The 25,680-nt window shown below is 32.3% G+C and overlaps 2 protein-coding genes and 1 pseudogene across 2 annotated transcripts in view; 2 read left to right on the forward strand and 1 right to left on the reverse strand.

Moving 5' to 3' along the window:
• STPG2 (sperm tail PG-rich repeat containing 2) overlaps positions 1–25,680 on the forward strand; it is a 250,177-nt gene that overhangs the window by 45,674 nt on the left and 178,823 nt on the right. The window lies entirely within an intron of this gene.
• Positions 606–23,817, forward strand: LOC107521735 (40S ribosomal protein S17-like). The gene is given in 3 exon segments (XM_036227342.1): positions 606–697; positions 23,380–23,591; positions 23,594–23,817. Coding segments are annotated over 3 exon segments (528 nt in total).
• On the reverse strand, positions 21,883–22,001 carry LOC118608749 (annotated as a pseudogene).

Genomic DNA, 25,680 nt, shown 5'->3' on the forward strand with positions numbered 1-25,680 from the left:
TAACATTCTGTGAGAGTAGGAATATTTAATATTGTTGAGTTTTGTTTTTTATTCAACTTTTATTATTTTAACCTTTATCGGTACATTTAGAATTTATCAAGACAATAGTAGAAAATGAATGTTTTATTATTTTTATTTTGTCTGATGTTCTAAAAATAGTTCTGTAGATATAGCAATATATTTTTGTTTGATAATTTTCTCTATTAATTTATCATTTAGGTTGTGGGGCCCTGGTTCTAAAACTTTTTTGGCATCGGGACCTCTTTTTATCTTAAAATGATTGAGGACCTAAAGAACTTTTATATTCGTGGGTTATCTCTATTGATATTTGTTATGTTAAAAATTGAAACAGAAAGATTTAAGATATAAGTATGTACAAGTATTCATGAGAAAACAAGAGTCAAACAGGCAAACAAAATCTAAGTATTTTTCTGGAGACCAAACGTGTTTCCCTGAAATTTTTAGGTTGAAACATAATCCTCAGTGTGATGGCATTTGGAAGTGGGGCCTTTGGGAGGTGATGAGGATATGAGAGTAGAGCCCTTATGAATGGGGCTAGTGCCTTTATAAAAGGGGCCCCAGAGAGCTCCCTTACCCCTTCCGGCATGTGTGGATTCAGTGAGAACCCTGCTGTCTGTGAACCAGGAAGCGAGCCCTCACCTGACACTGAATCTTATACATCTCAGCCTTGGGAACTGTGAGAAATAAATTTCTGTTGTTTAAGTTACCTATTTATGAAAATTTGTTATATGAGCACAAATAAACTAAGATAGTGTTACTATGAAAATAATTTTGATCATGAAGATTCCCTGAAAGGATGTGAGGGACTCCCCAGGGGTCATTGTAACAAACTTTGAGAATCATGACTACAAGGTCTTTGGCATTATAAATAGCATTATTTTGTTTGTCAATTAAATGCCTAGATCAGGGAGTCTTTAGCACATGTTAGCTGATGATGAGTAGAAAAAATTCTATTACCGTATATATTATTTTGTATATTTTAATGTGTGGGTAATTTTTAATAGAACTCAGTTTTTAGTTAATAAAGTACAATTGTAGTTTTTGCATAAACATACAGTGGTACTATAATCGAGAATGAGATTAGGTTTTCTAAATATACCTGTTAAAATTATAGTGACTTTTAGAGATATTGCTGGCATTTACAACTCTTACATCAAATGTCTTCCAATATGATGCTGTTAGCAGTGAACATGAGGATTGACTGTTTGAAATGGCAGTCTTAAGCAAAGATATGAACTTTGAAATACCCGTAACTTTTTAATGTCAAAAATCACACATGACCAATCTCAACATTTGTTTCAATGATTCTTAAATCTCTACAAATTTTCAAAAAGCATCTTCTTGAATTTACATCAAATGTTTGTATGGAAACAAATATATTGACATTTTAAATTGTGATTAAAAATATGAACTAGAAAACAGTAAGCTATTTATGAGATTAAGATTATATCAATTTTAATAAAAATTTAAAAGACTTCTCTTTTACAAATTAAGTAGTGTTCTGGGTTTTTAGTTCTTATTTTCACTTTTTTAATTAAAAAAAATTTTAAAAAATTTTTATTATGGTGACATTGGTTAAAGAAGTTCAGTGTTTCAGGCATACAATTAAATAGTAAGGCATATATATATACATTGCATTGTGTGTTCATCGTCCATAGTTCGATTTTTTCTGTCACCACATAATATTTGACTCCTTTTACCCCATCTACCTTTCCCCTCTCCCTTCCCCCCTACCCTCTGTTATCCACTAGTATCTTGTCCATGTCCGTGAATCTCCGTTTGTTTGTCCTGTTCATTTGTCGCTTTTAGGTTTATATCCCACATGTAAATGATATCATGTGATTTTCAGCTTTTACGGTCTGGCTTATTTCACTTAGAATGGTTATCTAAAGGTCTGTCCATGTTGTCACAAATGGCAATATTTTATCTCTTCTTATGGCAGAGTAATATTCCATTGTATATATGTACTGTAGCTTCTTTATCCATCAGTTTTTATGTTGGATTATTGGATGCTTTAGCAGTCATTTGTTTTTTAATGCCTTTTAAAATAGTATGATCATTACTTCCTGAAATACTTCAAGGGTTTCAAATTTTATAGTTAAACTCAGAAAAATATAAAATTTTGTGCATTGTTCTGAAGGATAGAGGAATTTCTTTTCATAATCTATAGAATACATTCTAATTATTGAGGTTGGGTTTTATTATTACATGACTCATTTTTTTCCTTCTCATTCAATATTATTAAATCATGTTTTGGTATCTTAAAAAAAGAATAGTGAAGAATTCTGTTTCTGACTATACTGGAGTAGCTTATGTGAGACCAAATATCCTGCTGAGAACAATGGTAGAAGCTGGATAATTATATGATTTCTAAATAGCCAAAGGCAACAGAGAGCCACCAAAGGAGATATGACTTACAGAATAAAGATTCCAGAGAAGTACATTGAGGTTAACCTGTCATTCTTCGGAAATTTTTACTTTAAGGCATTGTTTTGATTTGTAAGTAACATAGGAAGAAAGGCTAAAATGTGAGCAGAAATAGGTGGTAAAAAATCTTTCATCAGTCTTACAAGGTTGGGAATACAAAAAATTGAAATTTTTTCAAGGCTGAGGAGCTAAGAATACTGATTGAAGGGAATAACATAAAAGTAATGCTGGCATTCTCTGCTGTTTTTCTTCCCACGGTTTTGTTGATTTCTAAGATGTGCAGGCAGGAAGCCAAGAATCCAAGTAGAAAGTTGCATCTGAAAATGTAGCCTGATTAAGCAGTGTCATGGTGCTAGACACAGAAAATAGAGATGAAGTACTCCTCAGAAACAGGAGCCCTGGTAAATACTTCAGATTGTCAGGAATAAGGCAAATAGGAAATAGGTCAGTTTCCACAAAGATTTAAACCCAGCATCAAACTTTCTTAATCCCTGATTGGCCCAAGACGATCTATCTCTATTTAACTGCAAGACACCGGGACAATAAATTCTCTCTGGAAAAAGATAACATAATTCAGAGTTTATACATTTTTTTTTTTGGCATGAAATATCCAGGGTTCAGTTATAGTACAAGAGGACATCAGACCCGATACTTGATCAGGATATTCGATTCTCAGACTTCAAATTAATTATGATTAATATGTTCAAGAATAAGAAATAAACTGGAGAATTAATAGAGAACCAAGTTTATAAAAAAATCAAATGGAGATTTTAATACTAAAAATACAATACATGAAATTAAGAACTCAATTGATAGATTTTATAGAAGATTAGAACTAAGAGGACTCTGTCATTTTATTAATCCCAGAGCAGAAAAAAAGATTAATAAACTGTAGGGTAGTTCAGTAGAAAATATTCATACTGAAAAACAGACAATTAAAGATTAGGACTCACAGAAAATAATACAAAAGGCTTATGAAACATATGTCTAATTGCATGCCAGAAGGAGAAAAAACAGCAAATGGGGTAGAAGCACTGTGTGAAGAGATGCTGGATGAGAATTTTCTATAAGGGACAAAAGACATCAACACACAGATTCAAGAATGTCTGCAAACTTCAAGCAGGATAAACAAAGTAAACCACATCAAAGCACATGTTAAGATTGTTGAAAACTAAATACAAAAGAGGAATTCTTAAACATGGACAGAGAAAAAGACACAGTACTTTTAAAGGAATAAAAATAACCCTCAGGTGATTGTTCAACAAAAATGTTGGGAAACCAGAAGACAATGGAATGATGTTGTCCCAGAGGTCATTTAAACTATCTTCATTAAAAAGAAAAAAAAAAAAAAACTTTTTTGTGTTTGCTGTTCTGATTTGTTTTCTACCATCTTGTCTTCCATATTGCTGATTTGATCATCTGCTTCATTTAATTTGCCGTTGATTTCTTCTAGTACATTTTTCATTATAGTTGTCATCTTCTTAATGTCTGTATTTTTTTATGGTTTTTATACCTTTTTTTATATTACTATCTCTTTATTGAATTTCTCACTAAATTCTTTGAATGTCTTTATAACCAGTGTTTTGAATTCTGTATTTGGTAGATTGGTTGACACTATTTCATTTAGTTATTCTTCTGGTATTTTTTCCTGTCCTTTCATTTGGGATTTACTTTGTTGCCCCCTCATTTTGGCTTTCTTTCTGTTTTTGTTCCTATATATTAAGTATACCTGCTATATCTCCCATTCTTGTAGGTTGACTTTATGTAGTAGGTGTCCTGTGAGGCCCCGTGGCGCAGTCTCCTTGACTGCCTGAGCCAGGTACTCCAGGAGTGTCTCTTTGTGGGTTGTGTGTGCCTTCCTGTTGTAGCTGAGGTTTGATTGTAGTTGGCATGTTAGTGAATAATGCTGCAATGAACATTAGAAATGCACATATCTTTACAGATAAATGTTTTCAAATTTTTTGGGTAGATATTCAGAAGATGGATTTCTGGGTTGCACGGTAATATTTTGAGGAGCCTCAAAACTGTTTTCCACAGTGGCTGTACCAATTTATATTTCCACCAGCTGAGGGTTCCTTTTTTTCCACAACATCTCCAAAACTTATTGTCTGGTTGATGATAGTCATTCTAAGAGGTTTGAGGTGGTATGTCGCTGTGGTTTTGATTTACAGTTGGCTGTACATTGAAAACTATAAGACATTATTAAATGAAATAGAAGGAGACACAAGTTGAAAGATATTCCATGTTCATGGATTGGAAAAATCAACTAGTTAAAATGATTTTATTACCCAAAGCAATATACAGATTTAATGTAATTCCCATCAAAATCACAATGGTGAAATGGGTAAAGGGGATCAAATATATGGTAGCTGAAGGAAATTAGACTTTGAGTGGTAAACACACAATAGAATATATAGATGTCAAATTATAATATAAACCTGAAAATTCTATAATTGTATTAACCAGTGTTATCCCAATAAATTAAAAAAAAAAAAAGACCAGAGCCAAACCTAAAAAGAAAAAAATCGGAATGGTATTTTTTAAAGAAGTAGAACAAGGAAATCATGAGATTTGTGTGGGAGCACAAAAGACTCCGAATAGCCAAAGCCATCCTGAGAATAAAGAACCTCCTAATAGCTAGTGAGATTTTTTCATAGGTCTGTTGGCCATTTATATGTCTTCTTGGGAGAAATGTCTGCCCATTTTTTAATTGGATTGTTTGTTTTTTTATTGTTGAGTTGTGTGAGTTCTTCGTGTATTTTGGATATTTGGCCCTTATTGGAGATGTTGTTTGCAAATATCTTCTCTTACTCAGATCTTTGTCTCTTTGCCTTGTCGACGGTTTCTTTGCTGTGCAGAGCCTTTCAGTTTGACATAGTCCCATTTATTTACTTTTGCTTTTACTTCCCTTGCTTTTGAAGTCAAATTCATAAAGTCCCCTCTAAATCCAAGGTCCATGAGTTTGATACTTGTTTTCTTATTTGCTATTTATTGTTTCAAGCCTTGTATTCAGGTCTTTTGATCCATTTGGAGTCAATTTTGGTGTATGGTGACAGGTAGCGTCTAGTTTTATTCTTTTGCACGTGATTTTCCAGTTTTCCCAGCACTGTTTATTGAAGAGGCTTTTCTTACTCCATTGTGCATAAAGACTTCTTTTTAAAAAATTATTTATCCATGTATATGAGGGTTTATGCCTAGACTCTCAATTCTGTTCCATTGATCTGTGTGTCTGTTTTTTTGCCAATACCATACTATTTTGATTATTGTTGCTTTGTAGTATAATATGAAGTCACGTAGAGGGATACCTTTGGCCTTGTTCTTTTTTCTCAGGATTGCTTTGGCTATTTGGGGTCTCGTGTTTCTGTAGAAATATGACAATATTTTTGTTTTACTTCTTTTAAAAATGCCATTGAAATTTTGATAAGGATTGCTTATATATTGCTTTGGGTAATAAAGTTATTCTAACTATGTTGATTCTTCCAATCCATGAGTATGGAATATATTTCCATTTCTTTATGTCTTCGAATTCTTTTATTAATAATGTTTCATGGTTTTCAGTGTATAAGTCTCTTATATGCTTCATTAGGTTTACTCCTAGGTATTTTATTATTTTTGTTGCAATTGCCAAAGGAATTTCCCCCCCCTGAAAATTCACTGTTAGTGTATAGGAATATTATAGATTTTTGTATATTGATTTTGTATCCAGAAACTTTACTGTATTTGCTTATTTTTTCTAGTAGTGTTCTTGTGGAATCTTTAGGGTTTTCTATATATAGAATCATGTCATATGCAAATAGTGATAGTTTGACTTCTTCATTTCCTATTTGGATGCTTTTTATATCTTTCTCTTGCCTGATTGCACTCACTAGAACATCCAATGTTGTATTGAATAACAGTGGCAATAGTGGACAGTCTTGTCTTATTCCTGATCTTAGAGGAAAGGTTTTTAGTTTTCATTATTAAATATAATGTTGGCTGAGGGTTTGTTTTATATGGCCTTTATTATGTTAAGGTATTTTCCTTCTACACCAATTTTGTTAAGTGTTTTGATCATAAATGGATGCTGTATCTTGTCCAAGGCTATTCTGCATCTATCAAAGTGATCATATGATTCTTGTTTTTTAATTTGTTTATGTGGTGTATCACAGTAATAGATTGACATATGTTGAACCATCCCTGTGCCCCTAGTATGAAGCCTACTTGATCATGGTGTATAATATTTTTAATATTTTGCTGTATTCAGTTTGCTAGTATCTTATTTAGGATTTTTACATCTGTGTTTATGAGAGATATTGGTCTGTAGTTTTCTTTTTTTGTGTTATCTTCACCAGGTTTTGGTAGCAGGGCAATATTGGCCTCATAAAATGAATTAGGAAGTTTTGCCGCCTCTTCAATTTTTTGGAAGAGTTCAAGGAGAATAAGTATTAAATCTTCTTTGAATCTTTGGTAGAATTCACTAATGAAGCCATCTGGTCCTCAACTTTTACTTTTTGGTAGGTTTTTGATGATTGTTTCAGTTTCTATACCGCTGATCGGTCTATTTAGATTTTTCAGTTCTTGATTCAGTCTAGGAAGTTTGTGTGTTTCTAAGAATTTGTCCATCTCTTCTAGATTATAGAATTTGGTGGCATATAATTTTTCATAGTATTCTTGTAGGACGCTTTGTATTTTGGTGTTATCTGTCATAACTTCTCTTTCATTTTTGATTTTGTTTATTTGTGCCCTTTATCTTTTTCTTTAATGAGTCTAGCGAGGGGTTCATCAATTTGTTAATCTTTTCCAGAAACTAGCTCTTTGTTGCGTTAATTTTTTTTATTGATTTTTTGTTCTCAATTTCATTTAATTTTGCTCTAATTTTGATTACTTCCTTTCTTCTGCTGACTTTGGGCTTCATTTATTCTTTTTCCGGTTTTTAAAGATATAATGTTAGGTTGTTTATTTGAGATGTTTCTTGTTTCTTGAGATAGGCCTATAATTATATAAACTTTCCTCTTATTACTGCTTTTGCTGGATCCCAAAAGTTTTGATGTATTGTATTTTCTGTCTCATTTGTTTCTATGTATCTCTTGATCTCTCCTCTTATTTCATCTATGACTCAGTCATTCTTTAGCAGCTTGTTGTTTACTCTCCAGATATTTGTGGTTTTTCCCACTTTCTTTTTGTGATGATTGCCAGTTTCAAAGCAGTATGGTCAGAGAATATGCTTGGTATGATCAGTCTTCTTAAATTTGTTGAGGCTAGTTTTGTGTCCTAACATATGATCTACACTTGAGAATGTTTCATGTGCACTAGAGAAGAATGTGTAATCGTGTATTGACAGCCCACAGCAATTAAAAAAACCTTAGGGGTGCACTGACTGCAGCAAGTCATGATGACAGGAGAAGGGAAAACTTTAAAGGTAACACACACAAGAATTATAATAGCTTTCTAGAGCTGCTCATTGTGACAGAAGATTTCACATATCATTAATTTCTGAGAGAATTACTACTGAATAGCTAAAATACTTTAATTTTAAAAGTTCAGTTATTTAAAGAATACTTCTTAATTATCTAGAGAACATATATGTAGAATACTAAATCCTCCTATGATTAAAAATATGTATTACAATGCAAGTGTTTCAACAAAATGGCAATTGATACATTTATATAGTTGAACAATTACAGTTGAACGAAAAACATGTGTTTGCACATATATTTTTAAAATACTTTTTTTTAATTTAAAAATGGTGCATATTTATATTCTGGAATGCAGTAGCATGTAGGTTGTCCCTGTACTCATATTCCCACATGCACCTTTTGGAACTCATTGTTTGAGTCTGGATCCAGAAAAACCATACACATGTTTAAGGAAAAAACAGATAATTTTCTTCTCTTGATTTTGGTTAACTATAATGTTAACAAGAAACTCAGAAGGTATTCAGATTAATAACCATTTAAAAATACTTGCGTGTCATTTAATTTATTCAACATATATTTAATAAGCTTCTGCCATAATCTAGGTACTCAGCTAACCTCTGGAGATACAGTGGTGAACAGAAGTACATGTAGTCTCTTACCGTGGGATTTTATAGCCAGTCTAGCAGAAAAGCATCACAAAAACAAATACTAGGGAAGAGAGGTACTCAGGGTTTTGAGAGTTCAAATAAAGGAATTTGACCTAGTCAGGGAAATTAAGGAAAAAGCTCTCCTTTAGAAGTGAGGTTTGAGGTGAGATCTGAAGGTGAGCATAAATTAGAGGAAGTAAGAGAAGTGAACTCTAGGCAGATGGGACATCAAAGCCCCTGTGGTGGCAGGGGCAGAGGTTAGGATGTTTCTTGATGTACATACATAAAAGGAGATATATAAAAGATTGTGAATTACTTTATAAAATCAACATCTCATTGTGGAGTTAAGATTAAGTTTAGATAATCTAGGTCCTTTAGAACATACCATCAGAAAAAACTTTTACTAGAGAAGTGAAAATTTAAAAACTGCTTTTGTTTTCTTCTAATTTCAATAGTAAATGGAACATAGGATTTTAGATGTTAATAGAAAAACTATAGACTTAAGAACGGAAGGATTATTTTCTATAATACCTAATTAAATATAATTTTTATCTTAATATTATGCATAATAAAGATAATTAGGGCTTCAACCCCCCCAAAAAAGTTAAAAGATACAAGTTTAGCAGGAAACCCCTTTTATTTCAGTGGATATTGTTGAAAACCTTTAAAAAATGTATTACTCCTATCCCTCATCTCTTTTTACTTTATACTGAAATAATGTAGTAAAAATAGTACATTATCTGGATATGGGGGCTCTTAAGACATAAGATAAGATGTTAAACTTATTTTATAAGTTAATATTACTCTCCTTTTCTGCTCTAAAACTTTATGAAGCAGCTGAACCTTTTTTGAAATGATTGGTTGAAAGATAATTAAGATATTTACTATCAGAAGTACAGGCTCTCTAGCTTCCAATTGCAGAATAATAAGCAATACTATTCAAAAGTTTAAACTATTTAATTGTTTATTTTTAATAGCGAAATTACTGTGGTTCATTAGAATGAATTCTTTAAATTGAATATTATAGGAGCTATATCAATAATTCTGCTATGAGTTTACTTCAGGTCAAAGTAATCTCTTTAGTGTTTACATTGTGGAATTCAGACTTTTATCAGGTACTTGTCTGAGATATAGTTCTAGATTGCTTTCTGAAAAAAAAGCCCACCTCTCTATAAATAAGCACTTTTAATCTCTTCTTATATAAGTATTTTTATAGAAGGAGAGAATGTTTGACTCAGTTCACTGCATTGATAGTTTAAATTCCTGAAAAGGAGAGAGGTGAGAAGGAAACATTTTCTGTGTTTTAATGAAGTTAATGAAGCCATGTTTGAATCTTGAGCCTTCTGACATAAATGCTAAACTCTTAAAAAAAAAGAATAATTTTTTCATGTTTCTGAATGCATATTATACCTTTAATAAAAATGACCATAACTGATATTGATTGTCAGAAATAATAAGCTTATGAATAAATAACTGTTTTATTTATTCATAAGCTTATTATTTCTGATATTGATTGTCAGAAATAATAAGCTTATGAATAAATAAAACAGTTATTTATTCATAAGCTTAGGTTGTACAGCTATAGGTAGAGAGAATGAATTAGGCAATTTGAGTATATGTTATGCACTTAATAGTGAAGGTGATTTATGGATATTATATCTTCCTGACTCATGAATGGTAACATTAATTGTCGGTCTAGTAGAAAGAGGATGTATTTGTTGCTATTTCTGCTGTCTTTTATCAGTGTTCCTACAGATGAAGATATATTTTCTTGTTAGATATGGGTAAAGGATTGTGGCACAAGCTGTTTTCCAAATGGAATAAATATTAAAGTGTGGCTTTCCCTTTAAATTTTGACAAATAACTCTGCATTAAGACACACTATATAGCCATACTCAATTTGTCTTTTGTGAGAACCAGTTTGGATTACATTTTCCATCAAAAATGTAATTAAATTTTTTTAGTTAATAAAGTAATTTAAATATATACAGGGGTGATACATTTGATTATATTATAAATAGTACATTTTTGATCTATGAAAACAAACTTCCTCAGCTTTGGTAGATCTATATTTGATACATATTGTTTTACTTCTAAGTAGCTGAAGATTCTGAGGCCTCAAATTATTGTGTTTAAGTCATAGCATAATTTATAGAGAACATTATATAAAATGAATAATGTATCAACATCTCTTTACTCACAAAACACATTATAATGTAGTACTTTACTAAACTGCATACAGATCTCCAAATTAAAGCATGGATACATGTATTTGCAAATTCACTTACCCCAATAAAGTTGCAGTTATAAAACATACAGCTTAAACATAAACTGCAATAGTATTAGTCAACATCTTAACTAATAGTGGTCTTCTGAGTGCCTCTATATTTAAACTCTATTGCTTTGTTGTGATGAAATAGCAGAAATAGCCTAGATATTATTGGTGTAGTTATTTAGACAGAGTAGCTCTGTGTAGTTGAAAGATTGGTGGTGAAGGAGTTTCTGACTTATCTACATTGTTGGATGAGATTTTTTAAGTATGTATTTATTTACTTTGCATGCTCCTTATAGGTATATGCTTTTCTTTGTAAGTATAGCAGGTGACCATAAGCCAAACTCAATCTTTCTTAAATAGAAAGGGAATTTATTCCAGAACTTTGTTTCTCATTTGCTTCTGAGAATCTCTTCTATACTGTTTTTTTTTTTTTTTTTTTAACCTATAGGATTTTCCTAATAGTGACAAGAAGGCTGCTGCATTTAATAGCCTCATAGTCTCTTGTTCAAGTTTAGTGAAGAAAAGAGTATCTGTTCCTGGACTATTCAAACAAAAGTTCATTTTGAATAATCTATCGATTTGTGATGTTTATCATGTATTAAATTCTTATATACATTAGGCTAAGGCAGGCATCATAGTGTTAAAACATGCATAGAAACTGTTTGTTAATAGCTATATGAAGTGTTTGATTATCAGGAAGTTATGTTTTAACATTTTACTTCCTAAACATAGTTTGTTACATATATAGGCATTTTATACAGTTTTAGTTACTATATAAAAAATTGTTAGAGATTTTAGGTTCATGTATATGCATTATAATTGTTATTTTAGCACAGAACATCTAATTTTTAGAAAGGGGTGATGTTATGTCATTGATGCCTGTGTTTTATTTGGAGTTTTGTACATTTAGTCTGTAGTAGTGATAACAAATGTTAGATTATAATATCAGAATTACTCCATAAAAAATTGGATAATTTCATAAAATATTGGATAATTTTAAAATCTACATTTTAAAGAATGAGAGCAAATTTTCTAGTGTGAATCATGTTTGAATTATTAGTTAACTTTCAAAATTCAACTTTCATAATTTTTTGTTTAATCAAATTTTTCTACTTAATTTTGAATTATTCAGCTTGGGTTTGTTTGTCTGTCTGTCTGTTTGTTTGTTTATTTATTTATTTATTTATTTATGTGGTTAGCAGGTAAGGTCAGGCTGGGCATTCCCACCTGCTGGTAGGGTTTGAAACTCTTGCCAGGTCCAAAGGAGGGAGCACTAAGGCTTTTTATTAACTTGCGCAGATATGGGCAAGGGGAATAGGGAGAGGTGAAGTTTTAAAAGCTGTCAGCAGTTAAATATCAAAATATGGAATCAGACTATTTATTTCAGGGGGTTTATAAGAAAAGATACAATGATAAGTGATGAGATATTAAATTTCTCACAGTCTGGCTTTGGTATTTCCCAGTGGTGTCTTTTAATATGTTCCTTTGTCTCTTGTACTTCCTACAAATTAGTAGTTAGACCTAGAGATTTAATCAGATTAATGTTCAATCTTTTCAGCAAGACTACTTCATAGGTGGTATTGTACACTTCCATCAGGAAGTACATAATGTCTGTTTTCTCTTTTTTTGGTGATATAATCTATATCTAGTTATTTCTTATGGTTTGCAAAGTGGTGATATTCTATAATATAATTTCACTAATTTATAAGTTGAAATACACATAACTATTTGATTATACTGGGGTACAGTTCATATAGAGAAATCAAGGTTAATGGTTGATTTATTCCTTTTACTTATACCACTTTTCAAAATAATGCAGTGTTGCTTAGAATCCTCCAATGATGACCAATGATTTAAAAAAAAAATGATTATGAATTTAAGAGTTAGATATATTATGTGTGTTTCAATCAATATTCTGATTGGTGCCCAACATCTTTCATTCTTGGTAATTGGGAACCTAATTTAACTTAGTTCCTTTTTATTTAAACCTAGCAGGCTTTGATCCCTTTCTTGCTTTCTGGTATAATACAGTGTTCCAAGCTCATTCTCATAAGATATGTAATCAACCATTTCTTAATGGAGCCCTGGTTCCTTTTAGTGTTATCCTTATTTTTAAGTTGAGAAAACAAATTTGGCTGTGGTTTTATGGCTATTATATGATCAGCCTGATATTTTGGCTCAGATCCATTTTATTCTAAAACTTCAAGTTCAAGTTCACTATCCATTGGAGACTCTTCTATCCCATGAACTTAATTCTTATTTAGCATTGTTTTTAACTAATTAAAGCTTCCACAAATTCTACTTTAAAGGAAAAGAGAACTCAAAACTTTTTATATGTGCTTTGTTTTGCTCTGTAAATCAAAAACCTACGTATAATTTTACTTGCTCTTTCTATATTGAGTTGAAGAGAAACTTTGTTCTTCATCTAAGATTAATTGCTTTACTTCTATCTCTATTTATATGAACTATTATCCAGAATAGAGTTTTATTCTCAAGCACCTAGAATTCCTCCATACATTTGTGTACCTATTTTATCGTCTTTTGTGGGTTAAAACAGAAAGCCAAGAGAAACAGGGCCAGACCATAATATATTGCTTCATCTTTTCCAAACTTGTGAGTTACTCCTTCTGCCCCATTACTTTGTATGTTTCGCAGTGCAGTTGTTCTAATTTTAATTTGGTTCTTTTTTTTAAAATATAAGATATAAGCTTAAGGCCCCTTTGTTTTCCATTTCATGCATACTTTTCTTTTTAAAAGGCAAATCTCATCATGAATTTCGTATTTATCTTCTAGTACATTTTAACAACATTTTATAGCATAGACACTGATCCATATTGTGATCTACTTAGAAGTTACATAAATACTATCATAATTTGCTGTTTTAAAACTTTTTACCCAACTCTTAGGGGATTTACTCACATTTATGTAAGCAGCTATGTTTAATTCATTCTACTTTGGTATAATATTCTATCATATGATTAACACCATTACAAAGTGGTTGTATTGACTTACCCTTTTAACTTTGGGTTAAGCATTTTATTTCACCACATCCTCACCAGTACTTTGTATTTTTCTCACTTTAGTGTGATAAGTATGTGAATCTTTTAAAGTTATATATCCCTGGTTATTATGTAAGTAGACATATTTATATTTATTTTTTCCTATTTCCTTTTCTGTGAATTTTCTGTTTATATTTTTGTAGGCAATTGTTATATGTTCTGGATACCAATCCTAATGTCTTTTAGATGTGCTATAAATATTCTAGTTCTTTGCTAGTCTTTTCATTTTTAAAGGTAAATTTAAAAAATCTGCTTCTATATATTGAAGTGCTAACAAGGCAGTATAAATTTACCAAGCAAAATCTGATTAGGGGAGAAAAGAGGCTCAAGGAAGTAAATCTTATTTAGTAGGTACAAAAATAATCCCCCAAAGATGCCCAAGTCCTAATCTCCAGAAGAAAGGTATGTGTTATCTTACATGGTGAAAGACCTTTGCAGATATGATTAAGTATTTGGAAATGGATTCAGTATCCTAGATTATCTGGGCAGTGTCAGTGTGATCAGAGGAGCCCTTGTAAGAAGGATACAGGAGAGTCAAAGTCAGAAGGCAATGTGACAACAGAAGCAGAGATTGGAGTAATACAGGGACATCAACCAAAGAATATAGGCCACCTCTAAAAACAGAAAGGCAATAAATAAATAAATGAATGAATAAATGAATGAATAAATAAATAATAAAATTCTCCCCTAGAGACTCCAGAAGGAATGCAGCCCTGCCAACACCTTGATTTTAGGATGTTTGACTTTCAAACCATAAAATAATGTGTGTATTTAGCCACTAAGTTTGTCATAGTTTGTTAGAGCAGCAATAGGAAATTAATATAGATTTCGGTACCTGAAAGAGGGATGCTGCTGTAACAAATACCTAAAAACGTGGAAGTAGCTTTGGAATTTTGGGTATTGAGAAGAGGCCAAAGCGTTGTGACAAGCATGAAAGAAAGAGCTTAGATCGCTTTGAATAAAATGTTAGTAGAAATATGAATAGTAAAGAATCTTCTGAAAAGTACTCAGAATAAAGTTAAGAGCATGGTAGAGAAAACCCATATCATCTTAGAGAATACTTAAATCATCACAAACAGACTGTTGGTAGAAATATGGACATTAAAGGCATTGCTAGCAAGGGATCAGAAGAAAATGTGGAACATGTTATTGGAAACTTTAAGAGAACCCTCATTATTTAGTGGCAGAAAGCTTAGCTGAATTTATCTTACACAGTTATGTGGAAAGTAGAATTTGTAAGGAATGTTCTTGGATATTTGGATGAAGAGATTTATAAGAACAGTGTTGAAGTACACTTAGATTTTTTTCTTGCTGCTTATCTAAAATGTGGACGGGAAAAGATAAATTGAGGGAAGAATTATTAAGCCAAGGGAACCAAGACTTGATGATTTGGAAAATATTCAACCTTGATTATACAGAATGAAAAAAAAAACACTTAAATTAGTAGATTCACTGTCAGGAAAGTGTGCTCTAGAGAGAAAGCCATGATTGAGTCTGAACAGTCTTTTGCTAGTTCCTTGAAAGGATTTGAGTAGTCAGACAGAGAGTTCTTTGCAGAAATTACTTGTGTGACTCATGGATCCCTTCAGCCAGTTCAGCAGAAGCCAAAAATAGACATGGGATAATCTAGAAAAAACCTGTGGAGGAACCTCTCAAGTGGAATTCCTGTGTCAGACACAGAGACCCACAAGGTTCATGAGAATTTTACATCAACATCAACAATGCCAGCTTAGACTAAAAGAGACAGAAAGGAGAAATGAAAGAAGGCTCCAAACAGCACAATTCTATCTGTAGGAAACATTTATAAAACTGGAACTGGAAGCACATTCTGTCCTTCATGGTAAAGGAAGGTTGACTTGGGAGCCAGAGCTTCAGCCGCTGAGGGTAAAGCTGTGAGCCAGGGCTTGAGACCTAATAGAGTGTGCCTGACAGGATTTTGAAATTGCTTGGGATGGCTGACTTTTTTTTTTTTTCATTATTTAATGGAAATGCCTATGTTTGGTGTTCTATGAGTGTCTCACCATTGCATTTTGGGAGCTGATAACTTGTTTTCTAGTTTCATAAATCCACAGGTAGAGAGGAATTTTGCCCCAGGTGAAATATATATAGAGCTCATCCATACCTGATTTATATGATTTAGATAATGATGCAATTTGAAACTTTTGATTTGATGAAATTCTGATGAGATTTCATACTTTGAGTTGTTGCTGTTGTAACTTTTGGAAATGGTGGCATGGGGTGAATGTATTTTGAATGTGAGATGGATGTGAATTTTTGGGAACCAGAGAGCTGACTGTGGTGGAAACAGTATTATACCCCAAATTATGGCCAAGTTCTAATCCCAGGACCCTGTGACTATGTTACTTAACATAACTTTACAGATGAGATTAAGTTAAGGATTTCGATATGGAGATATTGTCTTGGATTAGTCAGATGTACCCAATGTAATGACAAGGACGCTTATAAGAGGGACAGAGGAATGTTAGTTTGAGTCGGAGAAAGCAATGTGACAATAGAAGCAGAGGAGAGAAGGCAATGTGATGATGAAAGTAGAAGTTGGGAGTGATGTGGGGCCATCAGCCAAAGAATGGGGACTGCCGTTAGAAGTTGGAAAAGGCATGGAAACATAACACTGATGACATACAATTTCAGTAGTCATTTTGTCAATTGCTTGCTGACTCCATTAATTAATCCTCAAATTCAGTTAAAGTCGAACTAGTCTTAATTTGACACTCAGCTAAAAAATAACCTCCTAATAACAAAGAACAGCCTCTTTACTCTTTGCCCTTTTCTTATTATTTGTATACTTACTGGACTGTAGATGAAGTAATTGAATCTACAGTAATTATTTTATGACTATGATATATAAAAATGAGCAAATGTTCAAGAAAATCTCAAAGACTTGAGTACTGACATTGTTGAGCCACTGAATCAATGCTTATATAACCTATTCTGGACTTCTTGCTTTATGAGAAAAATAAAAATTTATTTTTAAAGGCAACATTGGGTTTGCTGATGTTTGTGACCAAAAGCAGTTCTACCTGAATTCTTATAAAATTAGCTGAAAAGTCAGTGACAATAATTATGCTGAGAAGCACAGCGAAATTTCATAATTAAATGATAAAATCAAAGGTCATATAATAACAGTAGCATATGTGTGCAAGAGCTTCTATAAAACTGTACTAATATCTGTTCAAACATGTAAGATATTTTAGTCTATACTTGTGTTAAACTACTGATTTGCAGAATATGAATTGGCCTTTAAGTGTGTATATACATATGAGTGGAAGAATTTGACAACATTTAGTTATATATAGCTTTGAAAACTCAAGCAAAGGGATAAGTGGTGTGTCTTTGATTTAATTTTATGGAATGTATAGACTTGAAAACTTGCATTTGGGTCAGTAATACAAAGCACCAAACATATTCATGGCATAGAAGAGTATTATGTAAATAAGAGATTCAACCTGAGTGGCAATCCATACTCTGCTTTGTTCAGAGAAAATAGTTGATGATCAACATTATGCTTTCTGTCTTTAGATTGGATTTGAAATAAAAAGTAAAAGATATGAATATATTTAAATTGCAATCAGTATATATGTGTTTTACATATGAGTAATGAAGAAATGAGTAATACAACCATCTGATCACACTGAAGTAAGAATATTGTTGAAGAGACAGATGATCTTATGAGCTATTGAAATAAAATATAAATTTAATGCCAGTAAAGACCATTAGGATTTTATGTGGTTTTTTCAAATGGCAATCTTAGTATCTTGAGTGGTCTGAACTCATCATTTCCAAGATAAAATACTATGCTTTTTAATGTTGAGGATATTTTTGCAGGACTTTAAAAGACAATTAAACTGTAATACAAATAGCTTGTTACAGCCATTTGGAATTTTTCCCAGCTCAATGTCTCTTTTAGTCTATGGAGAAAGAAACTGATAATGTATTATTTAGCTAATATATAAACCACATCCAAATGGTGCAACAGAGCAGGAAGAAATAATTTCCAGGACTGAAAACAAGTGTGAATTAGAAGTCCACTTACTATCGTCTTCTAAGATGAAACATCCAACAGGCTTTTGGCTGTAAAATTTAGAATCTGTCATCTATTAGAGTGCTGAAAAGTAGTCATCATTGAGCCATCACTCTATAATTTCTGGGCCATTTGTATTTAATATGAATATCCAGATTTATCTGGAAGCCACTAAATACGTGATGCCATTTACAGTGATCTATGTTTGTGAATTTGAAATTTCTAATTTTGTAAAAGTTAGCATGAGTAATCAATTGCACATATAACCTAAATTGTAAATTAAGCTATCTACCATTGAATTACATGAAACTCCATTAGTGAAAGACTGCAAATAATATTATCCTTCTCATTGAAATAAAAGATATTTTATTGCTAATTTTAAAAATATTTTTTTGTTATCATGAAAATTAAGAAACATATATATTTTTAAATGGCCAAAAATTGCTGATCTTCATACACACAGATTAGGAGTGTGCAGGTGCCAGACTTCAAGAAACATTACCATTGAAATTATAGACAAGGAATCTTCATCTTGAGTATTAAATAAATGCCTCGTTTGTTTCAGTGTTCTTAGGTCGTTACAAGTATCTTTAATTTAAGGAATCAGAAATTCCCCATCATCTTCTTGACCCTCCATCCATATGAAATTCATACTGACATCCTCTTACAGTCAGAGAAAGTTCTTATTCTGGTACTTTCATTACCTGATGACTTGATCTTTAACCTTATCTCTTCAGGGGAAGGTCTATAAATCTGTCCAGATGAGCCTACTTTCAGTCATTTTCTGGTTGCCACCAACACATCTCCCATACATTTTTAGTGATGTATGAAAAATTCTAACTTGTGTTCATTGACAATAATACAAAAGGAAAAGAGATTGTCTTTCTTATAGCAATGAGAATTGTGAAGAAAAAAATCAGTCTCTTCATAGTATTAGGCTTTGATGTGACTCAGTAGTCACTGCACAATAATCTAGTTAAAGTAAATATGAACAATTGACCCCCTTTCCTACACAGCATTTCAGAGATTACTTTAGACCCAGGCAATCCTAGTTTCAGAACTATCAGTGTATGTAAAGATCTAGTTTCTGCTAATCACTTGTAACTATGAACATTATTTCATCATGATACTACAACTAGGTACAGAAAACTGCAATTCATTTATTGAACCTTTTTTGGACTTTGATTTTGCCAGATCTGGAGGTATATGTATGAATTTGTATATGTAGGTGTAATCGTAGTATATTTATATTTAGACTAAGAGCAGAGTGTGGAATTAGTGACCAATCAGCTTAATTTTATCCAGAAGTGGATTATGGTCAGTTCATAGTTAAAAAAAAATTGAATTAGTTGCCAACATTTGTAAATTGTAGGATTTCATATACAAATACAGATTTTTCATTTTTTTAAAAATGAAAAAAAGGAAACAAAAGCCAATCAATTGGGGCTGATTAAATGCTGCCCTTAGGGGTGAGGGGAGGTGATCTCTAGTGCACTGTTTTCTATTAAACACTTATTTGCCTACCTGGCTCTAGTAGACATTTAAATTTTCCATCCTTGTGAGTATAATTATCAATTAATCTTATATGGGTTCTTTAGCTTTATTTAAGATATATGACCCTTAACATTATTTCATTTGGCTGTGTCTAATCATCTGTGTATTGTTTGTTAAGTGTTATTGTTTCTTTTTTCTTTTAAAAAGAGGAATTGGAGTTTGCAAAGAGCAGGAAGAATACACTTAAGTAACTATGCAAAAGCTCATTTTGCATTGCACAGTAATAAATGTTAATGAACTCTGAACATTTATGTAGTACTAATTTACCAAAATAGGCATTATAAATTTTGACTGCTATTAAATAATCCAATGTATAGGATATAATAGTAACAGGGGAACTACATTGCCTCTTGGTGAAAAATTTTTGAGCACAAAACTCTTATGTAATTGTTGATCATTTCGTGAGGTTTTTCAGGATAGCCACATTTACTCATATTTAGTCTGGCTCAGAACATGGCAGTATAACTTCAGATTTGCTATATTAAATTTTTGACTCAGCTAAATTACTAATACCAGTATTGACATAAACTGTTATTTCAGCAGACATATTAGGGATTCTAAGTAGCTTAGATTTACTCAATTTTATGTTGAAATGTTTGAAACTGCATAAAACAACTCTGTACTCCAAAACAACAATAAACAGTTGAACCTATATTTAAATTCTGTCTCTCCTGATATCTTTGTCTATATTTACATGGAAAAGCCACTTTTGTTTTCCATTTCGGTTACTGAACATATGGTGTACTAACTAGTATATGATTTATTCTATTAAGCACTTTCTGTCACTTATTTAATTTTCTCATTTCAGTGGTGTATTACCGAAGTGCTATATCTGAGACCCACTGGCAATTTGTAATGCTATTATTAATATAGTTATTTTCAAATCTTTTTTGTTGACTTAAGAGTGTTCCTTACTATGTTTATTTTAGTTCTGCTTAAATTTAATTAGTTGTTTTAAAAAAAATCACATGGAACATATTTGCCTCCTGTTATCAGAAACAAAGAATGCATTATGATTTCTCTATGAACCAAAATTTATGTTGCAAATATGGAAATGAACATAATAGACACACATTCTTTTTTATATTCACAAGTCGGTTGTATATTGCTCTGTCCAATTAATCATTATGATTTAATCACCTAAAAAGTTAACTATATCTGTGACATACTTATTAAATATATTCAATTTGAAATGAAAAGTCTATTTTCTTTTATTAAGATTATAGTTCCAAGTATAATCATGTAGCAAAAATTAGGCTGATATAAGAATACTGAAAATATTTTAAGTTGCAACTTTCATTTTGAGTAGCTTATAAATTTGTTTCTTTTTGTTATATGATGACATAATAGAAAAAAGATGCTAAATGTCATTTTGTTTTTAGGAATTAGAATAGATACATTTTAATTAGCTCTGGAAAATGGAATAATCCTCAGTCTTACCATAATATTCAATCTTGATATTGGCTGAAGAATGTAGTAAATGATCTAAAAATTGTTTGAATAAATTCTAAAGATTAGAATGATTTATAAGTTCATATGGACCATTAAAAAAGGTTTGTGATAGTAAGAATATAGTGTTAAAATTCATATAATACTTAGAATCATATAAATATTACATAATATTCTTAGCCCTTTTTCTTTTTTCTCTACAAAATTTTCCCAGAAATCACTTAGTTTCATGGCTTGAGGTACCACCTGTATATACTGATCATTTCCAAATACACAAATCACTTTTGATGTGTATTTACACACTGAACACTCCACTGAGTCTAGTTTTCCATGAATTACTCTCTTTAAGACATTTCTACCTTGATGTTTTATAGGAACTATAAAACTAACGTTTCAAAATTGACCTAATCTTTCCTCCAACTCTACTCCGGCTTCCATTTTCTATATTTAACAATTGCTTGCATTCATTAGCCAGGACTGTCACATGACCACCCCTATCTGGCAGATGGCTGTAGAAAGGGAAGGTGATAATTGGGATTATACTGGAAGCCAGTTATATCTGTCTCAACTACTTACAAGCTATCTTGCTTTTGGATATAATTTAACTTCTTTGTGTCACAGTTTTCTTATTCGTGAATTGAAATAATGCCTGGCTTGTAGTAGGTGCTTTGTAAATGTTAGGTGTTGTTTCTGTCATCTATTCTTGCATAGCCAATCACCTTAAAATGTAGTGCCTTAAAACAATAACAATTTGTGATCATTTTTAATTCTTATTTTTCAATTAGAGTTGACAATATTATTTTATATTAGTTTCAGGTGTATAGCATAGCAGTTAGGTATTCATATAATTTATGAAGTGATTCACTCAATTAGTCTAATACCCACTTGGCACTATACATACTATTATAATATTATTGACTATATTCCCTATGCTGTACTTCACATCCTTCTGACTATTTTGTAACTGCCAATTTGTACTTAATCCCTTCATATATATATATATATATTTAAATGCCTGCAGTATCTGGTATTCCTAGGTGGTCTCCCATCCAAGTACTAACCAGGCCCAACCCTGCTTAGCTTCCAAGATCAGATGAGATTGGGCATGTTCAGGGTGGCATGGCCATAGACATAATCCCTTCATCTTTTTTACTTAGTCCCCCAACCCCTCTATCATCTGCAATTACCAGTTTGTTCTCTTAGTCTATGAGTTTGTTTTCATTTTATTTGTTCATTTATTTTGTTTTTTAGATTCCACATATAAGTGAAATCATGAGATATTTGTCTTTCTCCATCTGATTTATTTTGCTTAGCTTAATAGCCTCTAGGTCCACCCATGTTGTTGAAAATGGTAAGATTTCATTTTTTACGACTGAGTAATATTCCATTGCATATATGTACCATACCTTCTTTATCAATAATTTGTTACTTTTCATGATTTTACTAATAGTGGCAGATGAGGTTCCATCACTAAAGAAGACTGAGGGTCCAAAACGATGATACTTAATTGCAGAAAAAGAATACAAATAGCTACAGCATTAAAGTAAGGATATTTGTAGTTAAAGGCTGCAAGGGTTCTAGAGAGGCGAGGTGTGAATTCTGATTGTCTTTCCTTTCTAAGGACATACCAGGATATGCTTTCTGACTTAAATGAGGAACCACTGACACATGCATGGAAATTTCAGAACTAGGGAGAACAAAATGGAGTTTTGTCAGAGTTTCTTATCCTTTCCTGGTCACATAGAAATATTGTATTACATAACCAACACCAATAGTAGAGCCCTCAAGAGTCTCACTGAGGCCAAGTGAAAATCATCAATCTTACTGTTACCAGTGAACAATATAAACAAGCTGATACAAGACACTCTAAAACTCATAAGAGCCCTAATTGCAAAGCAAGACTGTTAATCAATAGTTTTATAACTTGACCCAGGAGCAGCACCTTGTTAATACTTTAGCAAACCAGTCCACACAATTCTAGGCCTACTGGAAATAACCTTCACAGTGCAGTAATTCTCTGGGTTTGTTGGACTCAGTTGGGTGGTTTTTCTGATCCATAGGTATCAGCTAGGGTAATTCATGTGGCTGTGTTCCAGAGTATGCAGGATGCTTTCATTCATATGTGTGGCTCCTTGGGTGGATTGGCAGTCATGATTGTAATGACTAGAAACCGGCTGGGCCTCTCTTTCCTTCCAGGTGATTGGACTTGAGTGGAGGCGCTAGGCTCCAAGAGTGTCATGCCATTTAAGGCTCAGGCTCTGAAGTGGCACAATGTAGCTTCCACTGTCTTCTCTTTGTCAAAAGAGGTCACCAGGCCAGCTCAAATTCCAGAAGGGAATGGACTTCATCTTCTATGGGAAGTAAGGCATGGGTTTATAAAGGATAGGGGAAATTCGGGGTGGCTATCTTTGTAGACAGTTTATCACACTATCAGTCTTCTGCTTATAATAATTATCATCACCAGAGCTATTCTTTAGTCAAAGAATGCAAGAAAGTGCTATTTTACCAGGGACCCTCCAGAATGCCACATTCACACCAAGACCCTGAAGAAGGCAGTCCAAGTCGTCATCGAGAAGTACTACATGTGCTTGGGCAGTGACTTCCGTACCAATAAGTATGAGTGTGAGGCAATTGCTATTATTTCCAGCAAGAAGCTCTGCAGTGAGATAGCAGGCTCTGTCACCCATCTGATGAAGCAGATTCAGAGAGGCCCCATGAGAGGTTCTCCATCTAGCTACAGGAAGGGGAGAGAAAAAGGAGAGATGATTATGTTCCTGAAGTCTCGGCTCTGGATCAGGAGGTCGTTGAAGTTGACCTTGACACTAAGGAAATACTGAAGCTCTTGAACTTTGGTAGTCTGTCCAACCTTCTGGTCACTCAGCCTACAGTTAAGATGAACTTCAAAACACCATGTGGAGCTTATTTGAATCTTTCTGCTGTTCTATAATATTTTCAATAAACTGTGGATAATCCTCCCCGCAAAATCAAGAAAGCATTATCTTGCCTGGATTTCTGAAATAGCCTCCTAACTGGTATCTCCACTTCCAATCTTACTTTTTTCATTAATCTTCATAGGCAGTCATATTTATCTTAAAATAACAAAAAGATAAGCAACCTAATTAAAAAATGGGCAAAAGACTTAAATAGACATTTTTTCAGTGAAGATTTACAGATGCTCAATAAACACATGAAATGATATCCTACATTATTAGTCATTACGGAAATGCAAATCAAAATCACGAGATACCATTTCACATAAGCTAGAATGACTTTAATAAAAAAATGTAAAATAAAAAGTGAGGACATAGAAAAACTGGAACCCTTAGGAATGCAAAATGGTGTAGCTTCTGTGGAAATCAGTTCGGCAGCTCTTCCAAAGGCTAAATATAGCATTACCATATGACCCAATAATTCTAATCCTACATGTGAAATTTTTCCTTAGAGCTTGTCCACATGATTTTTAGTCTTCTAGGAATGCTGTTATGACCAATATTTCCATTGTCTTTGCATTCTTTTTCTATAAGAATGCTATTTCACCCATTCTTCCAAAAATAAGCTACTTCTTGTGGTAGGTTACAGCATAAATGGTCTTTCCCATCTATCTTCCATTGTTATTTTGTGTCTGAGCATTTTGTATTCTTCATGACACTAATTGCCATTTGTAATTATTTTATCTGTTACCTGTTATTTGTTTGTTTCCCTCACTGGAAGTTTTACTTCATGAGTTCAGAGCTCTGTCTTGCTATCCATCCAAGAACCTCTCACATACCTGATGCATATTAGGCAATTAGATAAATATTTGTAAAAATAATGAATGGATAACCAAAGGAATTTTGTTATGAAATATAAAGCTATATAATAGGCTAATGAAAATTTAACATTTTAAAATCAGTTCTGTAATGATATTTGCAATATCACACTTTTCTAGTACTCTTTGAAGAAAGAAGAGGGGCTTTGTAGTTAGTCAGATCTTAGTTTGATTTGTACCTGTCTTGTTGTATTAGAGGTAAGTTATTTATTCTTTAAGGATCTTATTTTCTCCAGTGAGCAAACTGAGTAACGTCTCTCTTGCAGGATTTTTAAGGATTAAAGATAACATAGAAATAGTTATGTTATCATTTAATGAGCCTGGCACACAATGGTGCTCATTAAATATGGAGAATTCATGTTTCTTCATTTCATTTGTAAGAAGTGTTGTAGATAGGGAGAACTAAAAACATTTCTAAGTATTTTTGCAGAAGTGAGAGTTTTATAGACTACGAGAATTCACTAAACCAAAATAAACTTTTTTGCAATATTTGGATGGATGCTAATAAAAAAAAGCCTTCAATTTTTTTCTCCTTCTGACACCCTTTCTGCAATGTCATCACATTTCAATTTGGATATATGGACATAGCTTTAGAATGACTTTACTTAGTTAAAATTATACTGGAAGAACAAGTAACAATTAAATTAGTAAAACTATAGTGTTTAGAAAGAAATGAAAATCTTAAAATTAGACTTATCTCTGTATCTTACTACACCAGTCCTCATTTGGTAATCATTACAATTTCCTCAATATTTTTTATTTTAAGTTCTATATTTGAATAATCAGTTTAAGTCCATGGCATAGTTTCAGGTGCTATATGTATACTGTTATGTTCTGTGCAAATATCAGATCTTGTAACATATCTTATGTATTTGAAAGAGAGATACAGAAAAGTCGAGAGTTGTGAATGGCATTTATCAGTCTATCTTATGGTTCCATCTATTCAGTTAATACTATGAACGATTATGTGTCAAAAGTATGGTAAAGTTGAGTTTTTCCTTA

This window comes from Rousettus aegyptiacus, unplaced genomic scaffold (assembly GCF_014176215.1).
Source record: "Rousettus aegyptiacus isolate mRouAeg1 unplaced genomic scaffold, mRouAeg1.p scaffold_m13_p_10, whole genome shotgun sequence".
Lineage (NCBI taxonomy): Eukaryota > Metazoa > Chordata > Mammalia > Chiroptera > Pteropodidae > Rousettus > Rousettus aegyptiacus.